Raw genomic sequence first — 26,231 nt, 5'->3', positions numbered from 1 at the left:
CCATTTCGTTAAAGCCCGAGCCCGAGTTGGAGAGAACTACCGAAGGGAGACCGCCAGCTGCTGTTGGAAGAGGGCCACTGATTTCTACAAGGTTCTGCTCTTTTTTCATGTTCATAATCTTTCAAAAGGTATAATTTACTCTAATTATTGGAGTAAGAAAAATGAAGTGATGGGAGCGCCTGGCTGGCTCGGTGGGTAGAACACGCAACCCTTGATCTTGGGGTTGTGAGTTTGAGCCCCACTTGGGGTATAGAGATTCCTTAAATAAGTAAACAACTTTTTAAAAATGTAGTGCTAGAATTAAACACACTCATACACGTGGCCCGTCATTTAGAAGATACGGAATTCATCTGGGCCACTGCGCCATCATGGTGGGCAGCTTTCCACGTTGCAGCTCCCAGCACACATAAACAGTCTATTTCTCCCCAGCCCACACACAGGTGTCCATTCCCATGCAGGTGAAGAGAGTCAAGAACATTCCTTCTTCGTGAAGTGAGAGGAGGCTGGACTCTGAGCTTCCCCCTGCCCAGCACACCTTCTTCTCTTCCTCTGGAGAACTGCCCTTCCCATTCCGTGTGATCTTTGCGGGCTGCCTGGTAAAGGCTTAAAACCCGCAGTGGGCCTCCCCGGGTCCTGCCTCTGTTCATGGATGATGGGAACGAGAGGAGCCTTTCTCTGCAGAGATCCCTAAAAGGAGAGACCACAGTCTGCAGCTGCAGATGACACTCTAACGCATCCTGCAGGGAGAGCCTTCATGGCCACGGAGGGAAGCCATGGATAGGCCAACGGGGCACCATCACTTGAACCCTGAACACAGCTGTGCCGGAAGCCCGGGCTGCCCAGGGGCATATCCCAGCAGGTCGGATTGGGGCTGGGTTCCGAGGCGATTACTGGCTGCAGTTGCAAGGCTGGTGGATTGCCGCCGTATGTGGTGTCTGTGGGTTTGCTCTGAGTGCTAAATAGAGAGTCTCAGAGCCAGTGGCTCTTGTTCTGGTCAGGACAGCCCCAGGCCTGGGCTTGGGTGTGATCTGCATTGAAGCTTTGGTCTAAGGTCAGGTTCTCCAGAAATTGAGCCCAAGACAGGAATTCACAGGCCATGGTTTAGGAGAGGGAGTGCCCTCAGGGGAACCTCTGAGGGAGGCAGGAGCAGGCAGGGGAAGGTGTGCTAGGTGAGGCTGTGGTCTCAGCTGGGATCTAGCTTTAGCCCAATCCCACAAGGAGCTCGGGAGCACAAACAGTGTAGAGGAGCGTCCCTCTGCCCCATGACTGCAGTCTACCTCAGGAGCAGAGAACTTTACAGGCATTTCTTCTAGAGTGGGGGGCAGCTCTGAGCTGTGTCAGCACCCAACCTCCCGAGCACCCAACCTGGTGTGGTGGGCACCCAACCTGCCCAGATTGGTCTCTGAGCAAGGTACCAACAACACGGCCCACATGGGTTTCACGGCCCCTGACAGCCTCAACCAGCTTTCAGACGCAGCGACTCAGAGACTCTTTAACCCTTCACTCATCAGTGTCTCCAAGCTCTTGAGAAAGAAGGAAGCGGGCAGAAGACTTCATACGTGGCCCCCACCATTCTGCCTTCTCCTCCCCGAACACTTTCGCAGGACCGCAGATCAACACAATGCCCCTGGCACACCCTCACCCACACTGGCCACACACAAGTGCTTGTGAAAACCTAATGAGACACTTCCTTGGACTCCAGGAAAGAGTTCGACTCTCCACATGGACAGAAGCAGGCAGAATGTACGGAAATAAACAACAACAACAACAATGACAAAATGACCACCACTCTAAAGTGTCTGTCAGGCCTGGGCTCTGTGTACACTGATCCTAAGTGATCCCAGGGCTCATTGGCACCCTGGAAGTGATTGTGGAACAATCAGAAACTGTATTTAGCTGCAAATGACAGATGTTTTGGAGAAACTGGCTTCAACAAACTAAAGGTATTATTTCTCTCATACAATGAAGAGTCCAGCGGGAGGCAGATGGGGGCTGGGACAGTGGCTCCACAATATCATGTGATTCCGTTTTCAAAATGGCTCCCACATGCCCAGACATGGCCACCAAGTTCTGGGCAAGAAGAAGGGAGAGAAGGCTAAAGCCTGAGGGGTCCAGTCAACAAGTCTGCTCCTGTTTCAAGAACTCTCCTGGAAGCCTCATCTGTGACTTCCACTTATGACCAGGACTGTGTTCCATAACCACCTCCTGGCTGCAAGGGAGGCTGGGAAGCATAGTTCCTGAATCCGAGTACTAGCAGAGAAGACAAAGCAACAGAAATCTCTGCCACTAGAATCTAATAGTGGTTCTGATACCATCTGAGGTCTCATAGGCCCGCAGAGGGACAGCAGTCTGTAGCAGACTTGGTCTCCGGGATCCCAGGACAGATCACAGGAAAGCAAGGCCAGTTTCAGTGCATACAGGTTTATTGAGCTATGGTTGCCATTCATAGTGCTAGGTTAAACCACAGGGAAGATGGCGACATGACCAGTGCAATGCAGGGGACTGGAATCTCACTCCAGGTGGTGCCCACTAAGGAGCATATCATGGTTGGGAAGAACCTTAATAACATTAGTCGATGGGGCCTAGGTGGATATCATGACAGGTGGTGCCTCCCTAGGAAGGTGCCATGAAAGGCTGCAGTGTTAAAAAAAAAAAAAAGTTTACCTGTAAGTCTGTCCAGATGTACTCCTTAGGGTATGTTCTCTTCAGGGAAGCAGGTAAAAATCTCTTAAAATTCTTGGAATTTGGATGGTTTCTGACTTGTAGGTGATCTGGGGCCCCACTGAGGCCTTAGCTAAAAAGGTGACCACCTCCCATCCCTACCCTGTAGGAGAAGCTGACTGTTCCAAGGTCAGTGGACAGAAGGACCTACAACCAAGAAACCCACTGAAAGGGAAACTAGGGGCTTTGCATCGGGCCCTCAGCCCCAAATCCCTCACTCTAGGGGACAGGCACACAGGGTGTCCAGACCTAAAAAGAACAGCAGTGCAAGAGCACTGGAGTCAGCTTGGGAGGCAAGCCAGTCCACTTTCAGGGGGCAAGAGGGTGCAGATGGGGCCCTATATCCCAGGCAGTATGGCTGTCAGTATGATGTTGTTGTCCAAGGTTGTTGTTGGTTGTTGTTGTTGTTGTCCTAGTCAGAGCAGGGGCTGCAGAGCCAAGACAAACAGCATGGAAAGCAGAGATTCCCCCACCAGGAGCCCATCTGCGGAGGACACCTTAGGGGTGGGACCAGAATGTGCACTTGAGGTAGAAGCTGGGTTCTACTCTATGCCTCCACCACCTCCAGCCCAGGCCATTCATGCCTCCATCCAAGCCCACCTGGATTGGAAGTGTGTGGAAGGAGCCAGGCCAGGGGCTGGCAGCTTACCATCCCCTCTCTACACCTACTTGCAGGAGGCTGTGCTCAGGGTCCTGGCGGACATCTGGCTGGTTCTTCAGGATTGGAGACCACCCACTGTCAAAGGCCTGTATGGCACCATCTATGGAGGAAGGGGGCCAGGATGGGCTAGGCTGGGAAACCTCAGCACCAGGCCCAGGTCCTCTGGGACAAACAGAGACCTCTGGTTTCCTGCAGTGGGTTGGGAAGATAGGAGATCTGCAAGGATTGGCTTCTGGAATGGAAGGTGCATGACAAGGCCTTCCAAATTGTCATCCTCACAGGGAAGGGTGACGATTACCACCCCCATACTACAGATGGGCACAAAAGGCTTAGAGGAGTTGGCTAACTCTGGGCGGGTGAGTGGCAGAATCAGACCCAAAAAGCAAGATCACCTGGGCGTGGGACCACGTCAGAAGTGGCGCTGGCAGGAATTTCACCTGGTTCCATTCCAGGAACTCGGAAACTTGTTTTGACTGTTTCCTCCCACCCCTACCCGCCTGCAGGGTCACCAGCCTAGACATCCCTAAGATCCTGCTTTGGTCTGTGACCTGGTCTCTGGGGATAACTGGGCGCGTATTTCTTGCGGGGCAGGTGGACAGCACAGACGGTGTGCACTTGCATGGCTGCAGCAAATAGCCTCAGTTTCCTCACCGCTAAAATAAGCTCCCGCCAGCCCGAAACTGGGAAGGAGCGGTCATCGCCGCCCCGTCCGGGCCCCTCACCCAAGCAGCGGTTCCTGGTGAAGAGCCCCCGGAAGTCTTCGCACTCCTCACGCCGGTTTCCGCTGGCTCCGCAGTCGCACCAAGGCGCCACGCGCGCGCTCGCGTTGTCCACATAGTTGGGAGTGACGGCGGTGCCTGCTGGGGACTCCAGGACTGAGTAATCGGCCCACCCAGGCAGAGGCATCTTCGGGAGAACCCCAGTCGGCGCCCGGATCCCGGCAGTGCGTACCCACGAGGCCTGCGTAGGCACGCAGGCAGCTGGGGGCCTCATCCAGCAGGCAGCCGTCGGGGGCGCTGGGGGCGGGCGAGCAGGAGGCCTGGAAGGCCAGGAGGCGGGGCCTGCGCGGTGCCACGGCGGGAGGGTGAGCGGGAGGCCCTGCCCAGTCCCTCCCACCCAGTCTCCTCCCGGCCAGCCCCCACAGCCCGTTCACACCTGCCCCACCGCCCCGCCTCGCCTCCGCCCCATCCCACGTAGCCCCACCCCCCTCCTCACCGGCAGATCCGGCTGTGTTCGCAGGCGTCTAAGGGTGCGAGGCAGGAGGGCGGCGCTGGCCCGGGCCCCGCGAAGGCGCAGGCTGGCACGAAGGTCTGGCGCCGGCGCTCGGCGCACGCGGCGGTGGCGCACGGGCAGAAGAGCAGCGCGTGGGTGAGCGCGGGAGGCCCGCGGGCGAAGAAGCGGCGCAGGGCGCGGCGGCAGCGGGCGCGGGGGCAGCCTCCGGCCCCGACCCGACCCAAGCACTGAGCCACGTACTCGGTGCGCAGCCGCTCGCACCGCGCGTCCGCCGTACACGCCTCGGCCGCGTCCAGGCATCGGTTCCGTCCGGCCGAGCCAGGTGACCCTGAGGGAGCGGCGGGCAGCTGCAGTTCTCGGGGAGCCTTACCAGCGCGCTTCCCCCGCGTCCCCCGGCCACGCCCTCTGAAGGCGCGGGGCGCGCGGAATCGGAGGAGCGCAGAGTGTGGCTCCAAGGCGTGACCGGCTGGCATTGACCGCCCCTCTGTCGCGGGGACGGGCGGCCCCTGGCTCTGGGGAGTCCTGCAACACGTCACGGGTGGGTCGGGCGCACCGAGACTCGGCCCGGCCTCCCCCAGACGGTGAAGCCTACCCTCCCCAGGCACCACTCATTCCGCAGAACGGCCACACCCGTTCGAAGAGGGGTCCGCGGGGCTCCTGCCACTCTCCTAGGCCCCAGCTGACGTGGGAAACAGAGCAAGGCTTCTGGGGACTTGGCTAATGGGCATTTATCAGAAATGGGTTGAGGACAGTGGCTCCTCCTCTTTCTCTTTTGACACGCTGGGACAGCTGAGCTTTCTTCCTTTCTTCTCCTCCCTATTGGTTTCTGGGTCTCCCACCTTCCATACCTTCTCAGGTGCCTCCTTCTGCCCCTTACCGTCTTGCCCTTCCATTCCCTTCTGATGCTCCCTTCTCATCCATCTCCCATGTGGCCCATCTCTGGTGTCTCCTGGCCCCTCCACTCTCTACCAGCCAAGCAAAAGAGGGATTCCCTGAAAGGATTCTGGGCTGCAGAGGGCCCATTTAGACTAGGCTGCCAGGTTGTGAATTCCAGGGAAGACCCTCTGGTCAGGCCACAGGTCTCTGACCTTAGCCACAAGGCCCAATAGTCCATGACAGGTGGCAGTCTTCTGGGGCCCAGGCGAGGGTCTCATAGGAAGGGACTTGGCAGCCCCTTCCTAGGACCTGGGTCACCAAAACCAGACTTCCGCTGCCCCTCTCTGTACTCTCAGCCCCTGGAAGCGCTACCCTCATGGGCAAGTTTTCCAGTCTGGCCCCCCATCCTTCTCACTGAGTGTGTGCAGGGAGGTGACTCCTGTTTCAGGTCTGGGAGCAGGGTCCCCATCTGGCCCTGGCCCCCTCTTTCAGGATCCATGGATTGGATGGCAGGAGCCACAGTGACTCTCCGTGTGGCTGCAGCATGTCTATTCCGCAGGTAGGATGAACAGATACCAAGGGCTTAGAATGAGTAGGTATGTGGAGAGGGTAGGCAGGAGAGAGGGGAACCCAACCCTCCCCAACCCTCCCCTCCCCTCCCCTCCCCTCCTCCTCCAGGACTCCAGGAGCAGCAAACTCTACCCTTCTGTCCCAGCCAAACCCCTCACATGCCCAGCTTCAGCCACACACAGCAGCACTTAGTGTCACCTAAGGTCTTGGTCCCACCTCTGCTCCTTTGCTTACAGATTTCCCCTCTGCTAGGAGTACCCTTGCCTCATCTTTACCCTCAGAACAGCGCATCTCAGCTCCAGTATCTCCTTGGCCTTATACCATTGTCAGATTCTATTCTCCCCACCCGGCTCCACCCGGCCAAGTGACGGCTCCCTCCGGGATGCCCCAGCTGGGAAAGGGGAAGTCAAGCAGGTAGAATAGCAGATGCGTGGCACCAAGGAATGAGTGTGAAGCTCCAAGACTGAAGATGGGAGAAGGGTAAGAGAGGTGGGAGAAGGGACCCAAGAAGAAAAAGAAAGTCTCTGGGACCAGGTACCAAGATGGGACTTGGAGGTGGGGAGTGGCAGGTGGCACGGCGTAGGCACATCCCATATGCAGGTCTCCTGCCCGTGCCCTGCACTACGGTTGTGTTTTTTTTTTTTTCCAGACCTCTTTTTCCAGTCCTCTTGCCCCCTTACTCTGTCCCTGAAGATCAAGCAGAGAGGCCAGAGGTGAGGGGTCTTCGGGAGGAGGCAACCACTCACCCAGCAGCTGCAGCAGCAGCAGCAGCAGCGCAGGCGCCAAGCAGAGGCCCATGCCAGGCAGCAAACAGATGGGAAGGACGACTGAAAGCAGAACCCCAGCGGGACAGGTGTCTGCTTCCCAGCAGCGGCCTGAGCCCAGCGTGGGAACCCAAGCGGCAAGCTGCATTGGTGCTGAGGCGCGGACATCCCATGGGGAGGAGCCTTGTAGTGGGAATGACATCCTGCCCCACTGAGTGTGTCTCCCCCTACCCCCTCCTCCGCTTTGCCTGCAGGTAGGTCCCGGAGGTACACAGCCTAGGTGGAAACACACACACACATACACACTCTCTCTCTCTCTCTCTCTCTCCACAACCACTACCACCCCCCACCCCCAGGAGACCTTGTCTCTCCCATGCCAAACTGTCAACTTTGTGAAACATCATTGTTCTTCCCCTTCTTTTATAATTTTAACTTTTCATTGTTAACTAACCTTAGACTTGAAGAAAAGTTGCTAACAAAAATGTTAGTGTTCCCTTATATCTATCCTTCTCAGGATGGCTTTGACCATTCAGGATCTTTTGTGGTCCCATACACATTATAGGGTGATCTTTTCTATTCCTGTGAAAAATGCCATGGAATTTTGATAGGGCTTGCACTGAATCCATAGATGGCTCTGGGTAGGATAGACTCTATACAGTTCTGATTCTTCCTGTTCATAACCACAGAATATCTCGTCATTTATCTGTGTCTTGTTCAGTTTCTGTCATCAAAGTCTTGTAGTTTGCAGCGTACAGGTCTCTTATCTCCTTTGTTGAACTTAATCCTTGATTTTTTTTTATGCAATTGCAAATGCAGTTTTATTTCCGTTAAAGATCATTTGTCAGTGAGGAGAAACTCACCTAATTTCTGTATGTTGATTTTGTATGCTCTAACTATCAAATTTGGGGATTAGTTCTAATCGTTTTTTGGTGGAGTTGTTAGCATTTTCTGTATATAAAATCACGTCATTGGAGCACCTGGCTGGCTCAGTTGAAGCACGTGACTCCTGATCTTGCAGTTGTAAGTTCAAGCCCCACTCTGGGTGTAGAGATTGGTTAAAAATAAAATCTTTGGGGAGGTATGTGCTGTGGTGCATGCTGTGACGTGTGTAAGCCTGACGATTCACAGACCTGTACCCCAGGGCAAATAATACACTTATGTTAATTTAAAAAAAAAAACAGAAAAAAATAAAATCTTTGAAAAAATAAGGTAAAAATAAATAAAATAAAAACATGTCACCTGCAAACAAAGATAAATTTACTTCCCCCATCTGATTTGAAGGCCTTTTATTCTTTTTTCTTTTTTCCTAAGGGCTGTGCTCTCATTTAGGCTTCATGGGAGTGGTTGGAGTGGGCATCCTTATCTTGTTCCTGATCTTAGAGGAAAAGTTTTCAATCTTTCACCATTGAGTATGAAGTCAGCTGTGGGTTTGCAATTATCTGACCTTTGTTATGTTGAGTTATAGTCCTCCTGTGCCTAGTTTTATTTTTTTTGTCTTTATCATGAAAGGATGTGGTATTTTGTCAAATGCTTGTCCTGCATCTATTGAGACGCTCATATGATTTTTATCTTTCTATTAATGTGGTATGTCACATTTATTGATTTGCATATGTTAAACCATCCTGGCATCTCAGGGGTAAATCCCACTGGATCATGGTGTATGATCCCTTTAATGAGCTATTGAATTCACTTTGCTAATATTTGGTTGAGAATTTTTGCATCTGTATTCATCAGGGATATTGGCCTGTAGTTTTCGTGTATCATCCTTAGCTGACTTTGGTATCAGGGCAATGCTGGTTTCCTAAAATAAATTTGGGAGTGTTCCCTCCTCTTTTAATTTTTTGGAAGAGTTTGAAAAGGACTGGTATTAGTTCTTCTTTAAATGTTTGGTAGAATTCATCAGCAAAATCATCTGGCCTGGGGCTTCTAGCTTTTTAAATGTGGACCTTTGTCCCCTGACTTTCAGCTCTCTTTGAATAAAAATTACTGTAGCTATACATTTTCCTCAAAGGACTGCTCTCATGGCCCCCAATATTTGATCATTCAGTTTTTAATCATGCAATGTTTTTCTCTTTATCATGCAATTTTAAGTATTTTGAGACATGCAATATAAGTGGGAATCTCATGGGATCCAGACATCACCCCCCGCCAAAGGGTGAGAATGTGGGGTGATGTATTCATTATGTTCTCTGTTTTCTGTATTTGATGATGGTTTAACATCTTGACTTAGAGGGAGTGGAGGAGAGGGAGCTTGGGAGAGACTGCCTCTAACCCTAATTCCTAGAGCTCATGAAAATTTGCCTATGAATATGTCTCTCTTATGCAGACCAACCAATCTGGTGTCTTTTTCCTAACCCTTACAAAATCTATATTTGCCTTGCCCTAAATCATCCCAGGGCCAGGTACCAGACCATTAGAGACACCCCTATACCTCACAGCTAGTCAGTTGCCCTGCCTTGCCTTTCCTGCAGAAACCTTAGTATAGGCTCTGCCCTCACTCCTGCTTCTGCCTCCCCACTGAACGTCGTGCTTCCCCACGCAGCCCTGTGTGACACCCTTCTCTTGGGAATTATAAGTAATAAAAACTTTCAGTGGCATTAACCTCTCCATGTCAGTACTCAGGTCATCATTGTAAATCAAAAACCTCATGGGTACAATCAAGACAGAAGGCAGCTTGGGCCGCTGGGGTGGCTGGGTTAGTTGAATGTCTGACTCTTGGTTTCACTCAGGTCATAATCTCTGCATCCTGAGATAGAGCCCCGCATCATCGGGCTCTAAGCTCAGTGGGGAGTCTGCTTGAGATTCTCTCTCCCTCTCCCACTGCCCCTTCCCCTGCTTGCTCTCTCTCAAATAAATTAAAAAAAAAAAAAAGACATAAGGCAGCTGTAGAAAACTGCCTCATTCAATCTCTGGGGCTGATGGAGCGGAAGCCAGCCCAAGCCCGGGGCTACCTCTTCTCTGCTGCTCATGGCAGGAATGGTTGGTTGTCAAAATTCCCCCAAGCCTTTGTGCCCCTGAAACATGATTCTGCCGCTCTTCCCATCAAGAAGTAGAGTTTCTCTCCCAATCCCTGGAACTTGGGCTGGCCCTGTGACTTGCTTGTGCCGATAGGGCATTATGGAGTTTAATGTGCCAGTCGTAGAACCTTCCAGAGGCCTTGTAAGCTTCCATTTACTTTCTGGCACGGCTGGGACTGGGGTGAGAAATGATCACTATTATGAATTTTTCCTTCTGCCTCAGGTTCCAAAGTGGCTTGGCATGACACTGTCACTGATCCGGTCTTCCGTTAAAATTCTGATATTTTGTTCACCATTGATTTTTTTTTTTTTGGCATTAATTTTGATCTTTTGACTTTTGCATCTTTTGCATTAAGATTATCTTGATCGCCTTTATTTTTTTTATTTTATTTTTTTTTTTGGTGCTCAAGGTAAGTGCATCATCTGCCTTGCCCTACTCCTGCTCTCTCGAACCCTCCACAGCTGTCATGTGAGCAAGCCTGAGCTAGTCTGTTGGAAAATGGGTGCTTAGCCTGCTCATCCTCATCACTCTCGCCAACAGCCAGCCAAACCCAGAAGTAGACTGGCCCAGCTGAGCAGCAGCTGAATTACACCTAATTTGCCAATTAGTTGTTTCCAGCTACTACTAAGTTTTGGGAGTGGTTTTGTTCTATAGCAACAGCTGACTGATACAGAAGATCACCCAGCAATTCTTCCATGAGTAAGTGGCTTCTCAGAATCTCCAAGGGAGTCAAAAGAGGTGGGGCAAAGGGACGGTTCATGCTAGGGAACAGCATCCTATGCCCAGGTACATCTGGGGCCCTGGCTGCCATCTGAGGCCCCACCCACCAGCTACCACCCCTTAGGACTCATAGGGAGCCCCCTGGGGTTGAATCGATATACAGAGAAAGATTCACAGAGTCTCAAAGGCAGCTTGTCTCTCTTTTGACTTCTACTTGGGTGTCCTTTTTAAAACAGCTCCCATTGTTTTTAAAACAGCTCCTGGAGGAGAGGGTGAGTAGTGTCCACAGCAGACCCCACACTCCTCTGAAACCTCAAGTGCAGGACCAAGAACATGGGTGAGGCTAAGAAAGTGCCTGAGAGACAAGATAAGGCAGGAAAAGCAAAGGAGGAAGGTCCCAAGGATTTTTTTGTTTTGTTTCATTTTGTTTGTTTGCTGGGGCCAAGCTCCAGGGAAGTGGACTCTGTCTGAACTGTAGGGCCCTGAGGGCTATCTTCTGGCCCAGCAGTCACCAGTCTCTGCAGACCTGGGTCTGGGTAAAGTACGTGGAACAGAGACCCCCGGGCTCCCTGGACAGAGGCTGGGTCATGCCCTCCTGCTGACGGGAGGTCAGTGACTACATGACCTTCTCTCCTTGGACTGATAGATTTTAGGGCTGCAGTATGTACCCTACCAGGATTCCCTAGCCCTAAGGAATGGGGACAGCACTGCACACCTTCTGATAAAGCTCTGGGGTCCTGGAGTAGGTGGGCAAGCTCAACTTAGGGAAGCAATTTGTAGGCTGCCAAAGTGCAGACGGTCTGACTCTGTGGCTCTGCGCCTGGGAGACCTAGTCCCTGGAGAGGCTGCCAGCGGTCCATGGTAAGTATCCTCATCTCAGGAGCTCCCTCTCACCAGCGACAGGATCTCGGCTTCTGGACCTGACCCGCTGAAAATGAAGAGGAATGGTTGCCCCTGAGGGCCAAGACCCCCTTTCCTCCCTCACTGAGGATCAGTGACCCAAGAAGAGATACGACTTCTCTCTCTCCCACGCTAAGGCCTTCCAGCGTCAGGTCTCCATGACCAATGCTCTTCCACAAGGTCATGTCTCACTTGCATAATAACCCAAGATCAGCTACCTCCGAGTTGGGACAACAGAGGTGGTGGGTGATGTGCGGAGGGCGCTGCCTACCTTGGGGTTGCAGGCAGGGCACCCAGCCAGAGGCTCCTCAAGGTGGCTCCTGGGCTCTGGCAGAGTTCTCAAGGTCTGCAGCAATGGGTGGAGGCCACATATTGTGACCACTGGCAGGAGTCCCTGGGGCAGGGTGGGGACTGGGGCCTCAGGGTGTCTGGGTGCTACATGGAAAGAAGGGGGGTCCATCTGGAAGGAGGTGGAAGGCAAGAGCGCATCCTTCACTGCCCTCCCCATCTCCTTCTGTGCCTCACTCACCCAAGGGCTGGGGTTCTCCAATGACTGTAGGGCCCAATTCCATGGAGTGAACACCGCTGGGGGGGCAGTCCCTGTTTGGGCCATCTTTGGGCCTGAGCAGTGGGATAAGAGAGCAGGAGGCTGGCACAGTGGTCCTGAGCAGACACACCTGACCTGAGTTCTGCCTTTAATGCGCCTCTACCCTTCTGGTCCATGTCCCTGCCTCCAGTTCCCCTCCTGCTCCCTCCTGGGAGAGGCCCTGGGGTTCTAGGCTCCAGGTCCGGCTCCTGCCCTCCCAGGGCCACAGGCACTTCTCTCTAGCCCTGACATTTTTCACAAGCTCTGCCATCACCCCAATATCCTGGCACCCTTCAGATACTGGCATCACTCAGGCTCCAAAGACAGGTGTCTGTGCTCCCCAATATCAGGTATTCCTGTGCCCCTTGCCATTGGGTGGCCCTGCCATCCTTAATGACTCAGAGCCATGCCTGGGTGCCCACGTCCCATCTCCCAGAGCCTTGCCTTGTCCTTTGCTCTCTCTCCGAAACAGTATCCACTGTGCTCGAGACTCTGCCTTAATGATGATATGTGGGTGCCCCTACCACACCTGGCCTCTAGGCCCCCTGATGCTGACACACCAAACTCTGAGCACCTTGCTTGTCCCCCATAGACCTGCAATCACTGCTCATCGTGTCAAAGCCCTCTCGGGACCTGGGACCTGGCTGGTGCTCTGCCCCTGTCCGGGCTGCCTTCAGCCCCAGTCTCTAGCCCAAACCCTGCCCTTGCCCAAACTTGTCCAGAGCACTCCCAAGGTCAGGCTGTGTCAGATGTGCCCTAGGGGGCCTCCCCTGCCCAGCACCCAGTGATCAACCCTGCTTAGGTGTTATGTGACCTCCTCCCAGGCCACGGAAAACTGGGTGAGGAGCAGGCCCTGGGCACAAGGGCAGCCAGCCCCCTAGCTAAGCAGTGGTGTGGACTGAAAGGAGGTGCCAGGCCCAGCATTTGTGAACTTGAAAGATGTACAGAAGAGATTTAAGCAGAGGAAATGGAAAAAGGCAGATGAGTCATTAGAGGCTAGGAAAGTCCTGAAGGGCACAGTGGAGACCTGCAGGATGAGCTTGTAGAACAAAGGATGAGGCAGTCCCCTGGTGGGAGAGACAGAAGAGGGGGTCAAGGGGGCTGAACCACGGTAACTGGGAGGGCTTGGGGGCCCCATGGGGATCCACACCCACCCACTGTGGCCTCCTGCTCAAGGCTCCTTTCCACCGCCTCTGCCCACCCCCTCCTCTGTGTAGCCAGGGGCAAGGTCTAAGCACCCCACCCTAGCTTCCCCAGGCCCAGCTGGGTTCTGCAGAGCAGGGAGTGCTTGAGTGGGCTCAGAGCCTACCCTCGGCTTGGGGCATCCCTCCTCAAGCCCCAGAGGCATGGCAGGAGACGGTATCCTGGGCACCTGAAGCAGCACCAGGCCAGGCCAGCCCCCAGCAGCAACGGCAACACAAAGCTAAGCATCATTGCTAGCAGGAAGGCCTTGTGGTCTGTGGACAACAGGGTAAGTCTGAGTACTTAGCAGGGGCACCTCCCCAGCCTCTCTCCACTTGTCCACCATGGACACACCTTCAGGCTGCATGGGGCCACTGTCCACACTGCCACCAAACCCTCGCTTGTCGCAGAAGGGCGGAGCCCACCCCGGAGCACAGTGGCAGTTTTGGTTACTGTTGCAAACCTAGGAGGAGAAGAAAGGAGGAGGATCCCGCAGGGTCAGGAACTCCAAGGTCATCACCCCCACCCCCGCAATCACATTCTGGTCACTCACCCCACGGCCATGGCAGGCTGCCAGGCATTGCTCCAGCTGCCAGAAGGTAGTATTTCGGCAGCGCCTGTCCTGGCACACCTAGGGGCAGTGTGTACACTGGGCAGTTAGGGGGAGTGATTATCCCAAAGGCAGGACTTCAGCACTGGGGGAAGGGTGCAGGGCTCACCATGCTAGGTCCACACTGGGTGCCTGGCTCTACCAGGCCCAAGTCGAGCACATCCAGCTGGACACCGGGCATCACAAAGACTCCCCTGCAGGTCACCTCATCGCTGCCTAGTCCAATGGTGGAGTCCACAGGCACAGTGTGCGATGGGCGTGGCCGCTGCTCCCCACCAAGGCACTGCAGCTTCCCGCACTGAGCATCCCTGGGGAGGAAAGTGCAGGGCGGGCGATCAAACAGTAACATGTGTCCTTGCCCCAGCGCACTACCCAGCTTCCCCGCCCTCCCCTATACTCCCCACCTCTGCGCACAAGGCACAAAGCCACCCTTGCTGTCCTCCCCGCAGTTCCCGTGGGCGTCTCCCGCGGAGTTCACGATCTGGAAACAGGCCTCTGGTGCTGGGCTGGAGGCTGAGGAAGCATGGGCAAAACCGCACTGGCTTCCGTCCCCCTAGCAATCCCCCCAATCTTCCCTAGAGTAGAAAACAGCGCACACCCGAGGATGGGCCGGAGTGCTCCGGTAGTCTCACCAGGCCCCCAGAGCTGCTGGCACTGCTGCTCCAGTGTAGGACATGCGCCATCCCAGCAGTAGCCCCGGCCGCCGGCACAGGGCGAGCCGTCCAGGAGGTAAAAGTCCGGGGGGCAGTAAGGGGAGGCGCCCGTGCAAAACTCTGGGAGGTCACAGTCACCCACAGCTCCGCGGCACGGCACGCCGGCCGGCTTCAGCTACGCAGGTAGAGGGAGGTTGGCGGAGGCACAGAGGGACAACAGACCGTGAGATCCAGACGGAGAGCGCAGCGCAGAGGCTGGAGGGCCAGGCAGGCCCCTGCTCGAATACAGCCGGCACCCGCCGGGGGACCCGAGCGCGCCAATCAGCCAAGACCAACAGGCCGGCTCGCAAGCGCCCCCTAACCCCTCACCCCGAGCCTCCCACGCCCTCACCAGGCAGCGAGCGCAGCAGTCCCCGTGGGTGCACTGGGCCCCCGCGCGCAGCGAGCAGTTGTGGGCGAAGCAGCAGGCGTCCGTGCACTCCTGGAGCCGAAAAGGGGATGTAGGGACCGGTCGGTAAGGATGCCGCACCCCAGACCTCGGAGGGGCGTTGGGGAAGGGGAGGGTGGGGCGCCAGTCTCGGGTCGCCAGGGGCCGGGAGCGCGGACCTGACCTGGCTGGCGCCGCAGTCGCACTCCTCGCCGTCCTCCACGAGGCCGTTCCCGCAGCGCGCCCGGGGCACGAGGAGCCCCGAGTCGGGCGCGTTGGAAAGGCACGCACCGCCCCCCTTGCGGAAGAAGGCGCGCAGCTGGCGCCGGCTGCAGGCGCTGAACACCCGCGGGAATGGGCGCCTACGGGCGGGGAAGGGCATCCCGCGTGCTGGCACCGCCGCCCTCGGCCCCCTGCTCTTCTCCCATCCCCTCCCACCAGTACCCCTGTACTTGGCCACACAGACCCCGGGCGCAGTCACACTGCCTAAGAGACCAGCGGCCCGGAGCCTCTAAAAGCCGGGCCCAAAGAGGGCAAGGAACCTGCACAAGGTCACGCTGTGAGCCCGAGGCTGGAAGGCGTCACACCAGGACCAGGCAGCCCAGGACTCGAGGTCGGATCGCGACCTAGAGCTGTTCCTCCCGGGGTTGGAGAATCCTTGCTAGAATGTTCTGAAAATAATCTTCATATTTTTGACAATCCACTTTTTCTGCCTTTTCTCCCTTCAAGCGTCATAAAGAACTCTCGGGGGGGGGGGGGGTGCTATGATCATATCCCCATTTTACGAAAGAGAAAATGGAATCGTAATCATTTCTCACAAAGAAAAGGAAAGGGCCCTGGTCCCGCGGGGCCTCCCCTAAAGCCCCTGCCTGACCGCAGCGTTCGTACCCTGTGGCCGCGGCCATGACACAGCCGCCTTGCTCGGCCGCCGCCTCCACACAGCAGCCGTCAGGGTCGTGGCTGAGGCCAAGGCTGTGACCTATCTCGTGGGCCATGGTGGCTGCTGCGCCAATGGGAAGCTCCGAGTGGTCCTGAGAGGGAGTGGGGACAGTCGGGGCAGGCCGCGGGGACGCCACCTCCTCCCCCAGCCCTTCCTTGCCCCGCTGCCTCCTGCCCCCTGCTCCCCACTGCTGTCCGGGCGGTGGGGGGGAGGGGGTGGAGCTCACCGTGCTCACGCCTCCGGAGCTCTCCGCGCAACACATGCCCTCGATGGGCGCCAGGCCCACGGTGTCGCCCTGGAAGGCGCGGCCCCTGAAGGCAGAATGCAGCATGACCTGGAGGAGCCAGGATTCTGGGCCGCCAGGTCGGGGCCCCGCGTGGGCGTGGGGGGCACCCACGTGAGCAGCTGCGCGGAGTCGTGTGGCCGCCGTGCCCTCAGTCCTCGGCGCCAGTGCAGGAAGGCCCAGAGCGTGGCATTGGCATCTGGCGTGACGCGGCTCTGATCCTGCTCCGTCCATATTTCCAGGCCCGTCAGGGCCACCTGAATGTCCAGAGTCCTGAGAATCTGTGGACAAGACGGGGGGTGAGGACAGGAAGACAGGGGTGGGGGGAGGTGAGGGAGGATGGCGTGGGGAGAGTGAGGACAGGACAGGCCACAGTGTGGGTCCTCCTTCCTGGGGTGCCTGTAGGCTCAGTTCCCTGGCCTCATCTCCAAGCCTGCCACACCACAACACCCCCCCCCCCCATCTCCCAGCCCCTCCACCTCCTGCCCCAGGACTTGCCAGCCTATGTGGCAGTCACCCCCACCAGGGCTGTCTTTCCACCAAAGCCAACCTGGTCCACATAGTTGGCCACCTCCAGGAGACGCTGTTTGGTGTGGTTCAGGTTCCGGTGCTGGGTCAAAAACTGGAAAGGCAGGCATAAGAGGGTGTCACAGGCTGAACCGGTCCCATCCCACCCTGCCAGCCCCCTGGGGCCTCTGGCTCACCAGCGTGTGGTCAGCCACAATGTACAACTCCAAGAACTTTGGGCTCCTGCCGACCTCCCGCCTCTCCTGGGGAGAGACAATGGTGACCTTCAGTGGCAGGCTGCCAGGCTTGAGTCCTGACCGCTAACATCAATTCCCAGGAAGCACAAATTTAATTTTAAAGATTGCTAGAACTTGTTTATTCACCCTCCAGTTAGAAATGTTAGAATTGGAGGCCCTGAACTGGGACTGTGTATTCCTATATGCAGTGGTTACTGCATTCCCATTCCCACTCCTGTCGGTGCCCCTGACCTTGACCTGAGTGGCACGAGAAAGGCTAGCCATGTCCCCTTTGTTCCTGGCATCCCTGTGGCCACAGGCCCCTTTCCAGCCAAGCAGCTGCCCGATCTGGAACATCTTGTGAGTGACGAAGGCCTCAGAGTCTCTGGCTGACCAAGGATGCACATAGTAACTGGCATTCCTGTCCAGTGTGATCAGGCCCCTAGGGTGCGAGGAGTGCAGAGAAGGGTGAGAAGGGACTGTTTCCCCAGCCCCAGGCCCAGGCCCCTCCCCCAGAATGCCTCACCTCATCCCGGAGCAGGTGCTGAAGACCACCCAGGAGTCAGGGAAGCCCCTCACGTGCCCATGGTAGAGGCAGTGGTCCTGGAGAGCAAGGGACCCAGCCCCAAAGCTCAGCCAGGGCTGAACTGGGAGGCGTAAGAGAGAGAGAGAGAGAGAGAGAGCATGGTGGGGGGCTGGCTGCAGGCTCTCCTTAAGAAGAGGTGGAGAATGGGGAAGGAATGGTGGAGAGGTCCTCAGGGAGTGCACCTCCCCCCCGCCCCCCAGCACCCTTACCCTGTCCTCAGAGCCCATGGAAGTATCTCACCGTGTGGTTGGGGACCAGCACCACTGGGTGCCCATCTGGGCTATAGTGGGTTTCTGTGTATCCTGGGGCCAGCAGCCTGCTGGGAAGGGGGTGTTGTAGGAGTCACATAATTCAGCCTGGCCTCTTCCAGGATGCCCTCCCAGCCTTCCTCCCTGAACGCTAGCACTGAGGAAGCACCCACGTGGATGTTCGGGAACAGACAGGAACCACTGTGCGTTGCTCAGATCAGAAAAACCCTGGGCTAGAGGGAGAAAGGTGGAGGGCAGGAAGGAGCCTTGGCAATGGCTGAGGTGTGGAAAGTGGGGGTGTGGGAGGCACCAGGAAGGAGCAGGAATGGGGAAAGAGTTTGTGGTCCCTGTGGGACCTGCGGCAGGGTCTGTTGGTCTGGGGAGGGGCAGGAGGGAGGATTCAGGAGACACTGATGAGGAAGTGGGACCCAGAGCCAAGGAAGTGCAGCGACCTCCCTTGGTGGCCCTACCTGCTGCTCAGCCTTGTTGGGCATCTGGTCAACCCTCTCTTGTCTTCTTCCCTGCCCCCCAAATCCAGATCTTCTCCGGCCCCTAGACTGTACATATCTCCCCACCTGTCCATCAGTGATGCTCACCCCATACTTCCAGAGAAAAAGAAAATCCCCACCTGCTCACAGCTGCTCATGCCTGCCCAGCAGAGCAGCAGAATCCCATCCCCACCTTCTTCAGACCCCACTCCAGTAACAATACCACCATTCTTCTCCATCTCTGCAGGGTCCTTGTCACCAAGGTGAATGAACCATGAGTCAGTTTCTCTTCTGTAAAGAAAATCCTCAACCCCCATCTCGCCTTGACGTCTTTACTCCCAGACCACTGCCTCCCAGACCACTGCAAAGACCTGCGATACCTGCTTCTCCACCTCATAGTCTTTCCTCCCCCTTCTCCAGTTTGGCTCCCCCAACACACACAACACACTCAACCTGAGGAGTAGGTGATGTGGTCACCCCCTTTCCTGTGTGGGGATGTTGAACCCCAGAACTGTGCTGAGCTGTGTGGAACTAGAATGTGTTCCTGGTGCATCTGGCTCCATGGGGGAAGAAGTCAGCATGTGTAGAGTGCTTGCAACATTGCGTCCGATGAAGCAAGCACTCAGTGAATGAAAGCTGTTGGTAATTCCGTCTGGGTGGTTTCCAGACCCCACGCTCCACCTTCGACACCCATCCCACCTGGCCCAGCTCTGCCTCCTCATTCACCAGCTCAAAATCTTTGCCTTTGCCTCATCCTGGACACTCAGCCTTAAAATGGCCTCTGTGATCTGGCCTTAACGGGTCTCCCCAGTTTCATTTCCCACTGCTCCCTTCCCTGCAGATGGAGACCCTCCCGGCAAGCCAGACAAATTGCCTCTCTGAAAGCGCCTTGATTTGCTAGCTACTGCACTTTTGTCCCTGCTGTCCCTCAGCCCTGAGCACCTACCCAACTATGGAATCCATCTCGGAGTCTCTTCGGACTCAGCATACCCTTTGAGCACCCACAGGGTGATGCTCACTCATTTCTGGCAGGAAACTAACAAGGTGCTCCTGGGGCTGGAGTGGGGTGTGTGCCCCACAGCTGGCCTGACCCAGCCTCAGCAGCCTATTTCTGCCTTGAGGGACCCGGTCATGGACTGGCGTGCCTTTTTCTGTCACCTGTACCCCTGCCTCTGGGGCCCTCCCTCCAGCCAGCCTCCCTCATGTGTTCCCCTCAGTCCCTGCCCCCCACAGATTCCCTCCCCCCAGAGAGTGGGGGGCTGTTCTTGGTTGCTAGCCTCCTCCCCAGCCTGGTACTCACTGGCTCTTCTCCAGCTCCAGCAGGAGCTCCTGCCCTTCAGCCTTCAAGGACACCAGCCCCGAGTCTAGCTTCGAGACCTGGGCAAGACGGAGAGCAGGGATGGGGAGCAGGCTGGTGAGGGAGAGTCGGGGGGCAGGGGGCAGCAAGCTCCCCACTTGCCATGGTAGGTATGGATGGGTGTGGAGGTGAGAATATGCAAGCATATATGTTCCCAAACTCGGGTGCTTTTGGTTCTGACAACAGGCATTTGACACAGCCCGCTAAGTGAATGTCCTCTGGAGAGATGAGACAAGGCATCCCAGAAAGGTGTGCTGCCTTACACAGGGTGACTGAGCTTTTCCTCTGGCTCTCCCTTCTGCTTCACAGCCAGAAGCCTTGCTCTAAGTGGGGAGGACGGTGGGGTCCTGAGGACATTGGGTGGAGGACTCAGACATCCTTACAACCTCTTTTCTCTGTATCTTGCTGCTCCCTACTCTGTGTAGAATTCAGACTTTACTCCCTCCTTGTCCAATTCTGACAAATCAAAAATTTCCCTGGCCTCCTGAAGGCCTGCCCCACACCTGCTTCACTGAGCCTGTGGAGTAAACATTAACCCCACCCCCCAATTCCAGGCAGAGAGGAAATCTTCTCAGCTAGATGTCAGGACCAAGCCTGGGCCAGCCTCTCCTTCCCCACAGCTTCTTTGCCTCTCCCACCCTGTGGGAATACCCCCCTCTGCCCCGCCTTGTCCACTCTGCCTGGCTGGGGGCCCAGAGTTGGAGCGGGCCCAGGAGCATCGTGGAGAGCTGTTGTGTCTTCGGAATGTGGGCCCCCACCCTTGCTGGCCCTTCCCTTTTATCCCACCATGCATTGGGCTGGGCCCCAGGCCAAGGGGCTCAGATTCTTCTGGGGGCCTTTTCTCTGCAGGTGGGGAGCAGACAAGATCCCCCACCCCAGCCAAGAGACCTCTCCAGGGCTCTAAGCATGAGCCCACGTGACCAGAATGCCACTTACTTCGTTGGAGAAATGTTGGCACCAAGCACGGACAGCTGCCCCAGATGGAAAGCCTCCTCCTACCTCAACACCAGCCCTGGGCTCCCCTCTCTCTGTCCTAAAGCCCCTGATGTCCTTGTTTCCTGTCCTCCTGGTGACCCTGCTATTCACTACGCACCCCACCCCTAACCTGAAATGTGGGTATTTGCTGCCTCTTAGACGGGACTCCCTACCTCAACTCTGCCTGCTGTCCTCATCTTGGCAGGCTTCCCGGAGGCAAGGGAAAGCAATGCCTTCTGGGATACCCAGCCTCATCACAGCCCAGGCTGGACTGGGAGGGAGGACCAAGTCACTGTGACCCCAGCATGTGCCTAGACTTCCCTTCTGGCAGTGGTGTCCAGGACAACCAACTCAAAGCTTGGGCCAGCTTGAATGGGGGCCCCCGAGGGTCTCAGAGACCCAGGGAAGGTCTTCAGTTAAAAGCTGTAGGGCCTATGGGGCCCTCCTAGCCTTAATGACAGTGTCCACCTGCCTTCCTCCTTGCTGGCTTAGACAGTGGGTTGTCTTCTCTTGCCTGAAATTCAGGATGAAGGGGACTCTCTAGATCTAGGGGAGCCACTGGTCAATGGTTACAAGTGTTTCAGACTTTAGTGGGCCTCAGGGTTCTGGTCTCAGATTGTGTGACCTTAGACACTTTCTCAACCTCTCTGGGCTTCAGTTTGCCCCTCTGTGAAATGGGGATACCAAGGGCACTGGCCTCCTGGTTTGTAGCACAGCTGTGTGATCAATACAGATGGGGACACAGTTATTCTGGAAGTGATGGGTGGGCGTTGGCAGGAAGCTAGGGCGGAGCGTCCTGGAGAAACAAAGTCAGGTGCCCTTGGACAACACTAGGAGAGTGACCAGTGTCCCCTGTCCAGAAGTGGATTCTGAGTGAGCCAGGAAGGCTGAAGTTTTCCCAGAGGGAACAACAATGTGTCCACAGGGTAACTTGTTCTAGTAAACTTGGCAAAAGGAAGATATTTGGGTGTTTTCTTAAAGAGGTCCCTGAAAAGTTTCAGGCCCCACAAATTCTGGCTCCACCTCTGCTGGGGGATGGGGGTGGACTGGATAATTCTGGGAGGGAGGGAGCCAGGGCGAGGAAGCCTGAAAATGACTTCCATGTGTGAAGGCTCATGTGAGCCAGCTATCTCCCCACCCCCACCTGCCAACCCTCTGGGAAGGGGCCAAAAGGCCCCCAGCCAAACTGCCAGGCTGAATGAGGAGGGGCAGAGGGGCTGGAAGACCCTGGGCCCCTGTGAGGGGAAGTACGAGCTGGCACTAACCGGCTCCTCCAGGGGGACCACGCGCCTGACTCTTCCATCTGGGACCCAGTGCAAGGTGACTGGTTTTCCAGGGTGGTTTCCTGGGGGGAGGACAGAGAAAAAGATGAGGGGGAGTATGGGGGGTGTGGGGACGGCAGAGGGATGAGGTTATAGGACCTCAGCCAGGTGGAACAGGAGACTCCATCTTCAACATTCAAAGCCCGGGAAAGGATGGCCACCCATGGAACTGGGAGCCAAGGAGCCACCAGGCAGAAGAAAGCCTGGGAAGGATAACACAGCTGGGGAGGTAGGAGCCCCATTGACCTGGGGGAGACTTGGGGGTCAGAGGCCACAAGGAAGAGATCAAGGCCCCCAGTGCAGAAGGGAAGGGAAAGGGGAGGCAGCCTGGGGTATTTTTAGACTGGGCAGCAGATGCCTTTGGGGTGAGAGATCTGTGAAGAGAGGATGCCTGTGTCTTCACCATCTGGGAAAAACAACAGCCAGATGTCTGCGGAGGCCCACCTTGTCCAGAGCTCCCCTTGAGGGGCCTCATGCTGGAAGCAGGACTTCCAGGGACCCTAGCTCAGAAGCCTGATTCCAGGATCTTTCAAGGTGGGGCGGCCTGGGGGGACACAGCCTGAGTCCTCCCAGGCCGGGTGTGCTTAAGGGGACTCTGGAGGAATACTAGAGCCAAGCATTACTCAGAAGGCTCTGGAATGCTCCCCTGGAATGCTCCCAGCCCCGCACCCCACAGTGGGTCCCAGCAGCTCTTGCCACAACCGCCCTCCAGGAGTCAGGCCCCAGGCAGCCCAGAGCCTGTAGGCAGCCCTCCCTGTCCTCTGACACAATCCCTGGGGAAGCAAGCCCAGCTCCCAAAACTGACAGCTACCCAGCACCCAGCCAGCCCTGACACCACATTCAGACAGCGGACTGTGGAAGTGTTCCAGCTCCTGCCAGGCCACCCCAATTCCTTTCTCTTCCTCCATCCTCTCCCCCAGCCCTCATCATCAGAGACCCAGAACAGCAGCAGCTATAGGAGTCCCCTTCTCCCAGGAAGCCCTCCTGGCTTGGATGAGCCAGTTGCCACGATGGGGGAGGGATCGGAGTGAATCTAGGAGGAGGCATAAGTGGGGGGCAGCCCATCCCAGAAAGGACTAACTGGGTGTGGAGAACTTCCTCTTGCTGGCCCTGGGCCTCCCAGGTAAAGAGGAGAGGGTGTGTCTGTGTGCATGTGTGCATGTGGGTTGGGGGTTCTCTTCATGGCACCCCTGAGGAAGAAGGGGAGGCAGAGATGGAGCTGTGGTGATGAGGGTTAGGGAGCCAGTGTGATGTTGAGGAGCACAAAGCCCTTCTCCACTCACTCCCAACCACCCCCCACCCCAGACTGAGGAGGAGTAGCCATCCAAAGGCATGAGGGCTGTCATCCTACCCTCTTGGGACCCCAGGACAGAACAGGACCCTATCCCTATTGGGTACTCCCCAACAGTGCTCTGGAACCCAGTGCCCCCAGGCTGCCCAGCCCAGCTGGCCATTCCTGCCCCCTCCCAGGTGTGCTCCAGTCCCTGCACAGGGTGCTTCCATAGAGGGAACAGGACACAGTCAGTCCTGCACACAGGGGTTGTGGAGGTTATCTTCTAGGGCCCCTTCTGTCTGAAGTACCTTTCTCTATCTCATCAAACAAGGCAACAATATCAACAACACACACATACTGCCCCCCAGGCCCCGGGATGCCGGCTGCATGAGTCTGAGGGCACAGCAGGGGCTCTGGGCAACCAGTGCACTGGGCCTCAGAGAGGGAGATGCAGGAAAGTCCACACCTGTGGGTGGGGTCTGGGGGTGGTCAAGGCAGAAGAACCCAGAGGAATTTGGGAATTTGGGCAGATGCTCAGAGGGGACCCCCCCCATCCCCCACCCCCCACCCCGCCAATGCTTTGTTATTGGCACTGTGGCATCTGGGCAGAGTGTGTCAGTCTGGGCCACAAGGCCAGCCCAAAACCAAGTACAGCTGAGAGTCCCCTGCGGAGACCCTCTCTTGTCCTCCCAGCCACCGTGGTGGCTGACAGCAACCTCGCTGGCCCGGCGGGGCACGTCGCACTCACCTTGAAACTCTTCGACCCCCCACAAAGGCAAAGGTAGCCTCAAGAGCAGCAGCAGCAGCAGCCACGCCCGCGACCCTCCAGCTCTCCGAGACCCCCAGCCCATCGCTGAGAGCGCCCTGGCCTCCACGACGCGGCTCCCGGCTCCCGGCTCCGCCCCGGCTGGATCCAGGCCGACCCACGCCCAGAGCAGCCGGCCGGCCGCCTCCCGCGCCACCCCGCACGGAACCCCGCAGCCCATCCGCCCGACCCTGGCTCCCGGCCAGACCCCGTGCGCCCTCGGGGAACCGGAGCGGCTGTCTAAGGTTAGGAGCAGGGCCTGCGGAATCCGTGCGGCCCCCCGGGGATCAGCCAGCGCCAAGCCGCGGAGCGGGTGTGGAGTGGGGATGGGGCGGGGCCCCTCGGAAGGGCCTTTGAGGGCCATCGGGGGCTGGTGGAGGAGAGAGCAGGGCTGGAGGCCACCTGCTGCTGCTCGGGTCGCCCCCTCCATGGTCCCCTGGGCGGACCTCTGTCTCCGCCTGCTCACCGACCCTGCCCAGAGGGGCCCTGGCCCGAACCCGGCGGTAGTGCCCCTAGGAGAAGGGAGGCGGGAGCCCTCGAGAGGTGCCCGGGCGGCTCCGAACGCTCCTGGGCGTCGGGGTGGCAGCCAGCCCCAGAGCGCGGGTCGGGGGAGCGGGTGGAGCCGCGGTGCTGCGGGCTTGGTGCCCGGCAAAGGCGAGGCGGGCGCGGGCAGCCCCTGTCCCTGGGGTGGCCGCCGGGAACAACTGCGCAAAGCCACAGACTCCAAGACACAGGGGATCCTTCCTGCTTTGACAACATCTGTTTCTTTCTTTAAAGGTTTGTGTACTGAGTAGTAAATCCGGAAAACGAGTAGCCAGTATTCTGATAGGGAGAGATGTTAACTTTTCTTTTCTTTTCTAAGATTTTGTTTATTTATTTGACAGACAGAGATCACAGGTAGGCAGAGAGGCAGGTAGAGAGAGAGGAGGAAGCAGGCTCCCTGCTGAGCAGAGATCCCGATGCGGGGCTCCATCCCAGGACACGGGGATCATGACTTGAGCAGAGGGCAGAGGCTTTAACCCACTGAATCACCCAGGTGCCCAGGAGGGGTGCGAACTCTTGGGCAAATCTATTTGTTATTGGGAACAAATGCCAACGTTCCCTTAGGAAGAGTTGCAGCAGATATAGGGAAACCTCTGTAGGTCTGATTCAAACAACAAAATATAGTAAGATGTACAGGAATCACACCTCCCTTTTCTTCCCACCCTCTGAGCCCACATCCCCCACCCAATGCAAAGCCGCTATCCTTAGCTCCTTGTATAGGTTTTGGATTAGTTTATGCACATCCAAGACAATACAGATCTCTTTTTTCTTTTATTAACATTTCTCTACACCGCTTCCCCCCCACCCCCACTTACTACACACGGAGGTGCTTCTTATCAGTGCATGTAAAGTGGTCTTATGATTATTACTAGTATCCTATTATCATTACTTCAGGTTTTCAAGTCAACTTTATTAAGATAATTTACACACAGTAAAGTGGACCTGGGGCACCTGGGTGGCTCAGCTGGTTGAGCTTCTGCCTTCAGCTCAGGTCATGATCTCAGGAGTCCTGGGATCAAGCCCCGAGTCAGGCTCCCTCCTCAGTGGAGAGCCTGTTTCTCCCTTTCCCTCTGCCCCTCCTCCCCACCCATGCGCTCGCTCTCTCTCTCTATCTATCTCTATCTATCTATCTATCTCAAAGAAATGCATAAAATCTTTTTAAAAATATGGGGCACCTGGGTGGCTCAGTGGGTTGAGGCCTCTGCCTTTGGCTCGGGTCGTGATCTCAGGGTCCTGGGATCGAGCCCTGCATCGGGCTCTCTGCTCGGTGGGAGGCCTGCTTCCTCCTCTCTCTCTCTCTGCCTGCCTCTCTGCCTACTTGTGATCTCTGTCTGTCAAATAAATAAATAAAATCTTTTTAAAAAAAAGAATTTTAAAAAGTGCACATGTTCTACGTGTCCATTTAGATGAACTTGATAAATTCATGCGCCTCTGTAATCACCATCCTAATCCAGATAGAATGTTCTGTAACCAAACCAAGTAGGAGAGTTTGTCCACCCTGTGGGCAGCAGGCAAATAAAAGTGACACAGATCTTTCGCAGTGAAGAAAGATGAGCTATTTACTGGTATGGCACCACCCAGGAGAATGGGAAAGTAATGCTCTAAAGTCCCAGTCTCCCCAGTGGCTTCTTAGTGAAAGGCTTTAAGGGCAAAATTGGGGGCAGGACTGTCCTGAGAAAGTGGGTGTCCTTGACTGGAGGCTCAGGAGGTCACGTGAACAGGTGCCCTGGTGCCACTTTGTCTGGTT

General features: G+C 56.2%; 2 protein-coding genes and 2 long non-coding RNA genes across 10 annotated transcripts in view; 2 read left to right on the top strand and 2 right to left on the bottom strand.

Moving 5' to 3' along the window:
- Positions 1-2,430: 2,430 nt before the first annotated feature.
- Positions 2,431-5,088, bottom strand: LOC132022408 (GDNF family receptor alpha-4-like). Its single transcript, XM_059407668.1, has 5 exons — positions 4,598-5,088; positions 4,334-4,443; positions 4,105-4,239; positions 3,391-3,482; positions 2,431-3,149 (listed from the first exon to the last, which is right to left on the bottom strand). The coding sequence occupies exons 1-5, from the start codon at positions 5,086-5,088 to the stop codon at positions 3,138-3,140; spliced, it is 840 nt and encodes a 279-aa protein (XP_059263651.1). The 3' UTR covers positions 2,431-3,137.
- Positions 5,089-8,078: 2,990 nt separating this feature from the next.
- LOC132021766 (disintegrin and metalloproteinase domain-containing protein 33-like) lies at positions 8,079-24,180 on the bottom strand. 7 transcript variants are annotated; one of them, XM_059406620.1, is made up of 22 exons: positions 23,885-24,180; positions 21,807-21,886; positions 19,510-19,586; positions 17,714-17,792; positions 17,414-17,490; positions 17,140-17,329; positions 16,849-16,914; positions 16,695-16,766; positions 16,259-16,425; positions 16,088-16,172; positions 15,810-15,952; positions 15,106-15,283; positions 14,886-14,975; positions 14,474-14,669; positions 14,246-14,354; positions 13,951-14,149; positions 13,785-13,862; positions 13,586-13,694; positions 13,359-13,506; positions 11,993-12,084; positions 11,735-11,898; positions 8,080-11,491 (listed from the first exon to the last, which is right to left on the bottom strand). In XM_059406620.1, the coding sequence occupies exons 1-22, from the start codon at positions 24,120-24,122 to the stop codon at positions 11,435-11,437; spliced, it is 2,694 nt and encodes an 897-aa protein (XP_059262603.1). In that variant the 5' UTR covers positions 24,123-24,180; the 3' UTR covers positions 8,080-11,434. The 7 variants fall into 7 exon arrangements, with proteins under 7 accessions (XP_059262608.1, XP_059262609.1, XP_059262603.1 ...); XM_059406623.1 differs by having other exon boundaries at positions 11,735-11,809; XM_059406622.1 differs by having other exon boundaries at positions 17,146-17,329.
- Positions 14,480-15,624, top strand: LOC132021767 (uncharacterized). The gene is made up of 3 exons (XR_009405440.1): positions 14,480-14,570; positions 14,889-15,008; positions 15,386-15,624. It is a non-coding gene; the product is annotated as an uncharacterized LOC132021767 (long non-coding RNA).
- Positions 24,100-26,231, top strand: part of LOC132021768 (uncharacterized) — a 9,769-nt gene continuing 7,637 nt past the window's right edge. The window contains exon 1 of the long non-coding RNA XR_009405441.1: positions 24,100-24,186. This is a non-coding gene — a long non-coding RNA (uncharacterized LOC132021768). The remainder of the gene's footprint in view (positions 24,187-26,231) is intronic.

The sequence above is a fragment of the Mustela nigripes genome, chromosome 7 (genome assembly GCF_022355385.1).
Source record: "Mustela nigripes isolate SB6536 chromosome 7, MUSNIG.SB6536, whole genome shotgun sequence".
Taxonomy (NCBI): Eukaryota; Metazoa; Chordata; class Mammalia; order Carnivora; family Mustelidae; genus Mustela; species Mustela nigripes.
The sequence above is the reverse complement of the archived record's forward strand: the minus strand, read 5'-3'. Positions and strand labels throughout refer to the sequence as shown.